We start from the raw sequence: 11818 nt of genomic DNA, 5'->3' as shown, positions 1-11818 counted from the left end.
AAAAGGATTAGACGTCCAATTCTCCAGATGACAGACTGGTTCCCAAGGTAAGAGAAATTCAGGATGAACTGAATAGCCTAGCCTTATTCTCTGTGCCTAATTTGGATACGTCTGCTTTTAAATAAGAGGTATAAACAAGAAATGTATCTTACATTTAATTATGACAAACCTGAAATATGCAAATCAAGCTAGAGAATGCTAGAGAATGTAAAGAGCATCCAATAAAGTCTGTGGAGTGATGGTGGACAGAGTAAGATCGATGCCAAATGATTTGTGTTTTGACAGAAACTGAGTGATATCAGAACAGCCCAGTCAGGGGAAACAAAAACTTTACAAAACTCACATCATGTGTAAGGCATTTAAATATACAACCTTTTTTAATTTTTTTTATTTATTTATTAAAAAAACTAAATCAAGCACAGACAAGAAACAAACTGAAAAGCAAGGACAGGGTGTTTGCTTTGTTCAGGCCAATAACAAATGAATTGCGAGAACAAGTTTATACTGTGGAATATAGCACAACAGAAAAAAATCTTCCCAGTTTTGTCTTTAACACACACACACACACACACACACACACACACACACACACACACACACACACACACACACACACACACACACACACACACACACACACACACACACACACACACACACACACACACACAATGTGGTGCCAGGAACCCACTCATCGCATCGGAACAACTAAAGATGAAATGTACAAACATCAAGAAAAAAAAATATTTCTTTTTTTTTATCTCATTAGTATACAGGGGGAAAATCTTACTTCCCATACATATGTAAACATAAACTCATCCCACACATTATATTGTGTAGTTTACACAGTTCCCATTTGTATTTCTGCAGGTCCTGAGTGACAGGTACCACTCTCACCATCAGAAAAGAATAAATCAGCTTTTGTTCAATTGACTAAACAATCAAACTTAGCAACTAGAAATGTGGCATTCATCACTTAGGCTACATCCCAATAACACTTTCAAGTAAAGGTGGCACAATTTTTTAACATTTCTCAGAATATTTAACATAGCGTAGGCCCTTTTTAAAGTAAAAAACAAAACAATATTAACATCACTGCATGCATATTTTATTTCCATTAAATAAAGCTATTCCTCACAGTAATTACTCTCAGAAGTAATGGCCATCTATATCCAGCAGGAGGCAGAGTGGTGTTTCTACTGAGATCAATGGGATTGGCAAAAAATGCACATATGGATGAATCCTAATTAGCATACTTTTTATAATGTCTAGTGTATGGAGCAAAACTGGATGACAAATTGGATCTTGATGCCACGTGATATACGACTGTATACTTTGGGGGGGTAGTAATCTAGGAAGCGTAGAATGACAATTGAAAATCAGCCTATAGATGAGTGTTGCATGTGCATCATTTTGTCCCATATAATCTCTCAATGTCCTTTATATAATGCATTTTCAGCTCTTTTCTTTTTAGTTTGAAGGCATCCGTCACCAGCCCTGTTTCTGGAGTCCAAATCTCAGAACTTAAACGGATCTTCTGTGGAACCTCAAACTTTTCCAGTTTGTCTAGTACGAAAAACAAGTTTATACAGTTAACACATATAGACACAGACACACAAAAACCATAAACGGCTTTGCCTTTTTTATAGTATCAAACCCACAGATCTCAATAGTTTACAACAAACACTGTTTAAAGGTAAAATGTGTAATCTTAGTGGCACTCAGTCAGCAAACAGACAGCTCCACTCCGCATACTCTGCATATTAGTCTGCATATTAGTCACCATGAAATCAAAATTGACCATTCTTATTTTTATACAATATTGCAGTGTTTATTATAAATGATTGATCCGTGACCATCTTTTTTTCTCTTTTTTTGTCTTTCTTTTTGTTTATTCTTTCTTTAATCAAAATAACTATCTCCCTCTTGCATCTTTTCGCGTCTCTGATGACATGTTTACTGGTGTGAAGGCGGGGCAACCTGTCACTCACATGACATCACAGCAATAGCAAACCACAATCCCAATGGGCAAATTCCCAATGGGCAAATTTCCGTCCTACATTTTTTTTCTTGTGTGAGAAGCCATTTTACTTAAATATACATCACAATTGGGAAGAAAAGACTAATGCAACTTTTGTTTAATGCTGACTTTAAGCTGGGATAGTTGAAAAAAACACTAAAAAATACACTTTTCAATTTTAAATATACACAAACAACAGTAGATTTCTGCAGAATACCTAAACCAAACTATTAAAAGGATTGTAAAAAAAATAATAATAATATAAAAATGTGCTTACTTTTTACTGCAATCTCTTTGATGATTTTTAGCACTTCCTCTTCCATTGTGGTGTGGTTACAAAGCTCCTCCAGCTCGCCCTCTATCCCTTTCTTTTTTGCCAGCTCTGTCAGTTGCTTTTGATTGGGCACTACAAAGCTGATCAAGTAGTTCTGATCACTGAACGGAAATAGCACAGGACAGTATTAGAACTCATCTGATGGCATGTGTGGATTTATTCTGCATTATGGTATCTTGCATTCGCTTTTTCATGACAAGTTTAGGTTGTATAGATTCAGTTGAGAAGATTCAGCATGAGTTTTGTGGCTTTTGGTCCATGTCTGTTAACTTTGAAGCAACAGCTATTAAAAGCTATGTATGGCCAGTTGTTCTAAAATACCAAAGTTCTAAAATACAAATCTGTGAAATGGTGATTTTCATGCAGTGACAAAATTCTGTCAATTAATACCAAACTATCATGCCTTGCAGTAATAAGCCTGTCCTCCCCATTTTCCAGTTACTACAGACAACAAAACTGCACTCATTAAACCATTCAGTGGGATCTTAGCTCTCATGAACTGATCATAGCCCCACTTTAGACTTTCGCACATGCAATAACTTAATAATAACATAATATCAATAACATAATATTATGTTACATTTATATAGCGCTTTTCTGGGTACTGAAAGCACTTTAAATATAGAATAGGGAAATCTTCTCAACCACCACCAATGTTTATAATTTCAACAAAGGGTTAAACTGAATAATTAAATGTGTAGTTTAACTATTACATATAAACAACAAAATAACCAATTGGCATTCTAACCTAACTTTGTGGTCATAATAAAAGGGAGTCAGATAAAAATAAATTAGAATTAAATTCCTTTGCCCAGCTGAAAAAAAAAACACAGAACGCACAGCGACCTTCACGCACCAATCGTTAGCCTCCATTGGGGGGGGGGGGGCGATTTGGGTGGGCTTACAGGTTACAGGGTGATATGGCTGCTTGCCTAAATTAAGTGTATCCAGGTTATTTAATAGTTAGAGAATATTGTGCTGTTTGTAATTGTTTTGCGCTTAACTGGGATGTAAGGTTCAGGCGTACCTGCTAGCATAGGCGCAGATGTTCTCAATGAGGGGGCTGTTTTTCAGGGCGGCTTCTACCTTCCCCAGAGACACATATTCACCTGCCTGCAGCTTTACCAGGTCCTTCTTACGATCTGAGAACAGGAAGTGGATGATTGGCATGTTATGGTTGATGTAACCCAACAGCTGACGTCTCTCTGGTGTAAATCTTCCCTGTAAAATGATTCAGATCTTACTCACCCACAATCTGCAAACAACCATCTGGATGAACTTCCCCGACATCTCCAGTACAAAACCAGCGCTGCCCCGCATCATCCACCCAGAAGTTGTCATTTTCTCCCTCCCCCTCACGCCCATAGTATCCCACGGCAACATTCGGTCCACCAATCAAAATCTCTCCCCGTGGGTGCGGCTTGTCCTGACTGGTGTATCCACCTAATGATGAAAAAAAGAGAGAGAGAGAGAGAGAGAGAGAGAGAGAGTTTGAGAGTTAGGAATGTAAAATGAACCCTCAACTGTAGTTGTTGTTTGCATGTGTGTGTGTGTGTGTCTGTCTTACCCTCAGGCCAGTCTCGCAGTTTTATTTCAGAGCAAATGAGAGGCGCTCCAACTCGTCCTGTACTGTAATCAGAAACTACAAACAAAAATACACAAGACTGAACATGTCAGCACAGGAATCCAGCCACTTTAACATCCAGTAAAAATGTCACAAGTTGTATGAGTGTGCCCGCACTAACATTCGGAGATAGTTCCTGCTCCACACGTCTCTGTAAGGCCATAACCAACAGCGACGGGGCAGAAACACACGTTCATAAATCTCTGTGTGGAAGCAGACAGTGGAGCCCCTCCGCACAACATCCGCCGCACACACCCACCCAGCAGCAAATTCACATACTTGAAGAACAACCTAAAAATGACATGTAAGACAGAGGTTTTTATTTTATTTTAGAGCTTGTCTCCAAAAAATTATATTGTTCACTCAATTTGGACCCCCAGAGACTTAAGCAATGATATTTGTGTTTTTTTGTTTGTTTTTAAGATAGATTTAAGATATAACTCACGTGTTACACACTGGAGAATCAGCTCCTCGTGACACCTGCTGCAGTTTATAGTTGTATCCCACATTAAACAGAGTCCTCTTAACCACTGACATCTCCTTCAACTTCCCATTAACATTCTTGCAGATGCGATCCATGATCTCCTACACACACACAAACAGACATACACAAGTAAAGAAAAGGGTAAAGAAAAGGGAACATAAATAAAACACCTGAAGAAAAGTAAAATTTGAAAACCTCACCGGTACTGCAGCTATCAGGGTGGGTTTGAGCACGGAGCAATCTCCCTTACCGCCGATCTTTATTTTACTGGACTGCACAGACAAGAGCACAGGTCCAACACAGTGAGGATAGTATTATAGAGGAAAAGCGTGCGTGTGTGTACAGGTATATGTGGTTTATGAGGGTTTGCAAGGCACTTCCTGTGTCCTCGTAAACCAAATGGCTTAAAAGCATACTAAACAATGTATTTTTGATTTTTTTTTAAAATGCAGAACGTTTAGGGGTAGAGTTAGTGTAAGGGGATAGAATATATAATTTGTACAGTATAAAAACCATTACGCCTTTAGAGAGTCCCCGTAAACCACATATTGACGAATGCGTGTGTTACCTGGTCCGTGAGTGTGTGTGGGGAGGAGTATCCAACCCTGCAGCCATGTGACACACAGGACATTTCTGCTGTCAGCTCCAGTACATGAGCCAATGGGAGATAAGCTATATATGAATCCTGTGATCTGTGTATACAAACAGAAATGTGATTATTGTTAATAAATTATTGTCAACAAAAATGAAAATAAATCTAAAAAATTAAATAAATTATAAATATTAGATGAAACATTCTGAATAAAAAATGTAAATGAAAATTAAGAAATGTTGCCATAACAACTACGTACTAAATTTACTAAAAATAAAATAAAATATATCACAGCGAAAGTGAAATTACAAAAAGGACAAAAGCACATTTACTAAAACTTAAAATGAAATGAAAGGGTTACTTCAGCGATTAGCGTATGGATTTCTATCTGTAGAAACCCTGGAGTATATTCGAATGATCGTGCTCCCCCCTCTCATATCCCCTTATTAGAAAGAGACTTATTTCTGGAAAAATTACTCCGGTGACGCAAATATCATTGGTAAAATGTTTGGCCAGACGCTAGCAGAGAGAAAGATTTCCGCATGTTTTCAACTCGCACATGGGGGATGGGGTCGCACTCACAGCTCAGCTCGGCTCAGGCATTCATGGAAACGGTGCGGCCGACAGAGCAAAGTGAGTATTTTATCTTGTCAAATTAATTCCTATGAAAGTTAATCTTCCAAAGGCATGAACTTAAAACGCGCCAGACTGAACACGCGCTGAGAATTACTGCTGCAAGCGTGGATGCGTTTACCTCAGCTCTCATCACGAGAGCTTATTCATCTCATCATGATGCGTGTAATCTGACTCCTTCTGCGTGTGTGTTGACACTTCCTTAGCGGCCAAATCACAATATATTGAACAGACACGTTCAGTTTTTAATTGTAGTGTCTGTTCTCTAACTGAATTGACTTTATGAAGATGAACTTGGTGGTGGGAAAGTAAAAATGATTCAGTAGCGGTGGCTTTGGGAGTGGCCTCACAGGGCAGCGAAGCATTCTGGGAATTGAGGTCTTTCATCCCCATGAGACAAAAACATATTTTCTGTCTTTTCTTAGTCTAGAAAGCACCAAATTCAAAAATAATTGTTTGTCTCAAGATGCACACCAGTATTTTTTTCTAAGGCACATTTATAAAAGCTACTTAAAATGCCCTAATTGAAATAAGGACGAATTGTGGCTTAATCTAAGCCCTGTCTGTGAAACCAGGTATTTGACTTCAGTTTTACCCTACTGGTGTGTCAAAACCAGTCATAACATGATTGAAGCTGGAAGAAATTTGTCTGTCCGCAAACTAGTGAACTGGTGTTGGTGTCAAAGTTTCTCACCCCAGGCCTGGGATCCGTTGGCACTGTCCAGCCATTCCTGCAATCAGATTACTGTGCTGCATCTTCACCCCTTTAGGATGCCCTGTAGACCCACTGGTATACATAACCACTGCAAGATCAGACGGAGTCGGCCTCTCATACTCTACACTTACTAAGAGAGAAAGTGAGAGAGTCAGTGTTTTAGCTTATTAAACGGTTACAGTTACAGTTACAGAGTTTGGTTACATAATTAATTGTTTTGCATGTTGCTCACAGTTCTCTGGCTTTGCTCCAAGCTCCATTACTTCCTGCATGCTGTGAAGGGTGAGAGACTGTGGGTAATCAGCCTGACATACTTCACCACTGCCTGCATAGATAACATGCTGCAAACCTGAGAGTGCGCTCAAAACATTCTGAGAGAAAGAGAAATGTAAAGTTAGTCTAACCATACAGATAAGCACCGACATGCGTGCAATTCTGTGAGTTTGTGTACCTTAAGTTTGCTCTGCAACAGTTCTGTGCTGGTGATGAGATGAGTGGCTCCACACTGATTCAGCCCATAAGCTACAGCATCTTCACCCAGAGTTGCATACAGCGTTACCACTGCACACACACAAACACACACACACACATACATACATACCATACAGTTATGTTTACAAGTTGTGCATGACAAATAAATAAAAGTAAAGATGAAATGAAAGGTTACCTAAACTATATTATCACAAATTTTTCTGTAAATGTAATGTAATTTCAGTTATTCTTTTACAGGTTGCTTTGCCAGGGTTGCCCTGGCACGGATATGGAAGGCTGGGCCGTGTGGTCCGATCAAACAGAGGAGCTACTGTAGCTCAGATTGCTCAAGTAGTCAAGGCTGCTTCTGATAGAAAGGTGTCAGAATGCACAGTGCATCGCAGCCAGGGTGCCCATGATGACCCCGTCCACCACCGAAAGCGCCAATGAGGATGTGAGCATTAGGAAGAAGGTTGAAGAAGGTGGCCAGGTCTGATAAATCACTTTTTCTTTTGCATCACGTGGATGGCTGGGTGTGTGCGTGTGTGTGTGTGTGTGTGTGTGTGTTGCTTAACTGGGGAACACATGGCACCAGGATGCACTATGGGAAGAAGGCAAGCCAGCGGAGACAGTGTGAGGCTTAGAAAATGTTCTGCTGGGAAACCTTGGGTCCTGCCATCCATGTGGATGTTACTTTGACATGTAAAACCTACTCAAGCATTGTTGCAGACCATGTACAATCTTTCATGGAAACAGTATTCCCTGGTGGCTGTGGCCTCTTTCAGCAGGATAATGTGCCCTGGCACAAAGTAAAAATGGTTCAGAAATGGTTTGAGCAGCACAACAACGAGTTTGAGGTGTTAACTTGGCCTCCAAATTCCCCAGATCTCAATCCAATCGAGCATCTGTGGGATGTGCTGAACAAACAAGTCCGATCTATGGAAGCCCCACCTCACAACTTACAGGACTTAAAGGATCTGCTGCTAACATCTTGATGCCAGATACAACAGCAAAAGGCTGTTTTGGCAGCAAAAGGTGGACCAACACAATGTTAGTGTAATCCCTCCTGTTCGAATCGCCCGCTCCAGGCGGGTCTCGAACACAGATCCGCCAGCATGAGAGTCGGATGCTCTAACAAGGAGGCTAAATGATTCAACCTCTAGCATCTCTTGAGGTCAAAGGAGTAAGGTTTACTTGCACAGTGACTTCAAGCTGACCTCTGTTACACTCACCCCCTTAAGCCTCACTCCCATCCAGGTCACCGCACCAATGTAACCCCTCCTCTTCGAACCACCTCCTGCAAGCGGGACTCGAACCTAGGTCCGCCGGCATGAGTCAGATGCTCTAACAAGGAGGCTAAAGGCTGCAACCTCTAGCATCAGTCGCTAGAGCATCTCTTGAGGTCAGAGGAGTGAGGTTTACTTGCACAGTGACTACTAGCTGGCCTCTGTTACATTAGGAAGATGTTCATAATGTTATGCCTGATCGTGTGTATATTAACATACAAATACCAGTTTGCAACATCTAGCAGCATAACAACTGGAATAGGTTGATTGCAGCCTTGCAGATTTGAGTTAAAAATTGCAACTGCTGTTATGTTAGGAAAGGTTTACTGCATACAGACAATCTGTCTGGAATGAGCAGAAAAGGTGCAGTGATAAAAACAGTTTAAAGTCAATCAAAAAGTTATATAAACTCAAACATTTTTCCTAAGACAAAAATAAATAAAGTAAAACATATGAAATAGTATGATGAAATAGTACGATTTCAATTTTCAAACTGAAGGAAAATTGTTGAGATTGCATTACATGGGAAGTTGCGTCTGAAGCAGGCCTGTGCTGCGATCATCCACTCTGCCCGTGTCTCACAGAAGATGGCAATGGTATTTCGTGGCTGTTGACCCAAAGCTGCCAGACCGCTGCCAAAAGATTCCACAGCTTGGCTGACTGCTTCATAGGTCATCCAGCTGTATTCTCCTAGGGCCAACTACACACACAAAAAAAAACACATACGTTTCTATATCAGCCGTCTCAACACATTGACTGTGCGCAATTGAACTGAAACCTGGATCACTGGATGGATTTACCTTCTTAAAGATCTTCCCATTGGCTTGTTTTTCTTCTTCTTCACTAAGGACTTCTCTGGTGCCCAGACAGGGTGATTGACTGAATCTCTCCACAGCATGAACAAAAAGTTTGTCCAGCGTGTCTACGCCCTCAAAGTCCTGTGTAGCGAGAGCATCTACGCTGTCTACCGCCCGATACGGCCCTTCTGGACGTCCACTTACACTCCGCGCTCTCTCACACTGAGGCAACATGACCTGCACACGACACACACAGACCAATCATTCCATATGAACATCAGCACACGAATAGTAAAACACAACACATGATAAGAAACGTCAAACGTATCCTACACCACGAATTAGACCGGAACACCTCTGGAAGATTCAGAAGACCTGTTTGGCATCCAGACATAAACGATAAGATGGGGTTGTTAAAGGAAAAGAGACCAGAAAAGGGAAAAGAGAAAGACTAAGTAGCCTAAGGTTTAGATGCATGTGCGTGTGAATGAATAGCTGATTTAGGAACTATGCTATCACCACAAACTCTGAAGAAACATCCGTGTTTGTTGCCAACAGTATACTAGCAGACTAAATATTTATTATGTATGTGCAACACACACGCACAAACACACACAAAGACATCCGATCAAACTGAAGTGGATGTATATGGCTGTTTAATTTTGCACAATTATCGAGGCTTTTCTTTAGTCTTATTAAAAAGACTGCACAACTAAGCAGTTTAATCTTACTTTCATATTTGAACTGTTATAAACCACCAAAACCAGAAGATTCACTTGAATGGTATATTGAAGATATGCTGCTTGCAAAGGAACAGATCATATCATAAAGTGTACACACTGTAACACACACATGCTCCACCAGCACGAGTACGAGTAACACTATCCAGGAATGCCACTGTTTCCAAACTGATGACATCACAGTTCGGAGGGATTCGGGCAGCGTGTTCAGGAAGTCAGATGACCCACTTAAACATCTGGAGAAACTGTCCAAGAAGACTGAGTTAACTGTCAAACACACATCCTGTATGGTGATATCACTTGTATCTTCTGCCATCATACAGCAGATGCAGCCCTCTGAACCAGAGAACCACTTTGTTGGGTTAGTGTTTTGTCCGTTTGTATTTAGTTGTTTTTATATTCATAACAAAATATAACAGTAGCACTTTAATCTGGTTTTACCTGTTAGTATAGGCCTACGTCTACAGTAGCCTATATGTTATTTTTTATATTTCTTTTAAGATGTTTAGAAATGTGCACGCTGAATTAACATGAATAATGAACATTGTATTTTCAACATTAATAAAGATTAATAAATATTGCTCATGATGAGTATGTGATGGTTAACGCGTAAATAATTAAAACACCAAAAAATGATTTATAATGATGTAATTCTTCCATTATCAAATGGATTTTGTTTTGTTATTTTGTTTTAGCAAAATTCTAAAACAATTTTCATGATTATAAAATAAAAACTACAGTTAACAATCAAATACAGTTGTGCAGGTAGATATTATAATTCTAAAGTAAAATATATAATACTTCACGTTTAATTTGAACCAATCAACAAAAAAGGTTTGAAAGGGACAAGGAGTTAATATACTAAGACTGAAAACAGAAATGAAAGAAAAAAATTAAACTTCCATCAGACAAAATTAAATCAATGAATGTTTCACATATTCAGATTAATCCTCATACAGAAAAATCTTTGTTTACACGCTTCAAAAACATCATCACTGCAGATAAACAGTTTAATATTACTGTAAACAACTGAAAAAGAAATCCATCTTCATTCAGATAAAGATGAAACTCAAAGCAAAAGAATTCTAGGTGTACATGAAGCTGAAATCTTACCTAGAAATAAACAGTGCACAGCAGTTCTTCTTTTCCTTCTTCAGACAGACGGGCAACTGCAACAGGAGGTTTGGGCTTCCCTTTTCTCTCTCTGTCTCTCTCTCTCTGTATCCGTCTCTGGCTCTCTTGGCTGATTGGGTGTCTTTTGTAAAGTCACTGTTCCAGTTAACCTCGTTTTGAGCCCACCCGCTGACCACAGCCAATCAGAAGACAGAACCGAGGAGGAAGTTCTGAGGTTACGTCTGAGTTTTCAGAGGGAATTTCAGGAGGTGTTTCCTTTACACACATAGTCTTGACAAAGAGTTTTTCCTTTAGCTCACTTGCACAACCACACACGTCAGAGCTAAGAACTTTCTCAAACTTTGAAGAACACATAGTTCTATTAGTCAGACACCCACTCAGCTGATACACTTTTACTGTTGTGTGAAAAACTCTGAATAATCACTGGACTGTGGGTCTATGGTCATGGGTCACACAACAGCCAACTCAGCCTGACCTTAAAATGTCCCTCAGGTGTAGCAGGTTCATTAACTATGACCTCATAAATACATAACTGACAGATGATTATGGGCTCCGAACGTTCTCACCATGCCCGCAACAAGCCATCCTCTAGTTTTAACTCTGTTATTGACTGTTTGTTTGCTATCAGGACATCTAAACGCATCTTTCAGGGCTGGTTTGCTTTCCAAGAAGACGGTTGGGACTACTAATATTAGGTAAACCGTCCATGCAGAAGTACAGTTCTGATTCTATGTATAGTCTTTCAAAGTATTATTAAGGCCAAACAGAAGAGGATATGTTTCCTCTTTCAGCCTTGGTTTTTCATTGGGTGTATTTGTTACATTTAAGTACTTTAGACAAAACTGTTGCCATTATCTTGCTCACTGGGTTTTTTTAGGCATGTTACTTTGTACAGCTGCTTTGAGACATTTACTATTGTTAAAAGCCCTAAATAAATAAAATTGAATTGAATGGAGAGAATAGCACATGCTGAAAATTAAAGCTCAAA

At 39.6% G+C, this 11818-nt stretch overlaps 1 protein-coding gene across 1 annotated transcript; it reads right to left on the bottom strand.

The window, feature by feature from the left end:
• Positions 1–305: 305 nt before the first annotated feature.
• On the bottom strand, positions 306–10931 carry acsl4b (acyl-CoA synthetase long chain family member 4b). Its single transcript, XM_067439139.1, has 15 exons — positions 10810–10931; positions 8960–9193; positions 8682–8859; positions 6854–6963; positions 6635–6773; positions 6382–6532; positions 5031–5154; positions 4663–4734; positions 4424–4563; positions 4100–4269; positions 3922–3996; positions 3603–3797; positions 3382–3496; positions 2298–2455; positions 306–1566 (listed from the first exon to the last, which is right to left on the bottom strand). The coding sequence occupies exons 2-15, from the start codon at positions 9188–9190 to the stop codon at positions 1409–1411; spliced, it is 2016 nt and encodes a 671-aa protein (XP_067295240.1). The 5' UTR covers positions 9191–9193; positions 10810–10931; the 3' UTR covers positions 306–1408.
• Positions 10932–11818: the final 887 nt, after the last annotated feature.

This window comes from Pseudorasbora parva, chromosome 3 (assembly GCF_024679245.1).
Source record: "Pseudorasbora parva isolate DD20220531a chromosome 3, ASM2467924v1, whole genome shotgun sequence".
Lineage (NCBI taxonomy): Eukaryota > Metazoa > Chordata > Actinopteri > Cypriniformes > Gobionidae > Pseudorasbora > Pseudorasbora parva.
Note: the sequence above shows the minus strand (reverse complement) of the source record. Positions and strands in the feature narration are given on the sequence as shown.

Coding starts and splice junctions, on each gene's coding strand:
- acsl4b (XM_067439139.1), bottom strand. CDS start 9,190: ATGTTGCCTCAGTGTGAGAGAGCGCGGAGTGTAAGTGGACGTCCAGAA. Junction 3,798..3,921: donor ACTGCGAGACTGGCCTGAGG/GTAAGACAGACA, acceptor TTTCATCATTAG/GTGGATACACCAGTCAGGAC. Junction 2,456..3,381: donor ATCTGCGCCTATGCTAGCAG/GTACGCCTGAAC, acceptor ATTTCCGTTCAG/TGATCAGAACTACTTGATCA.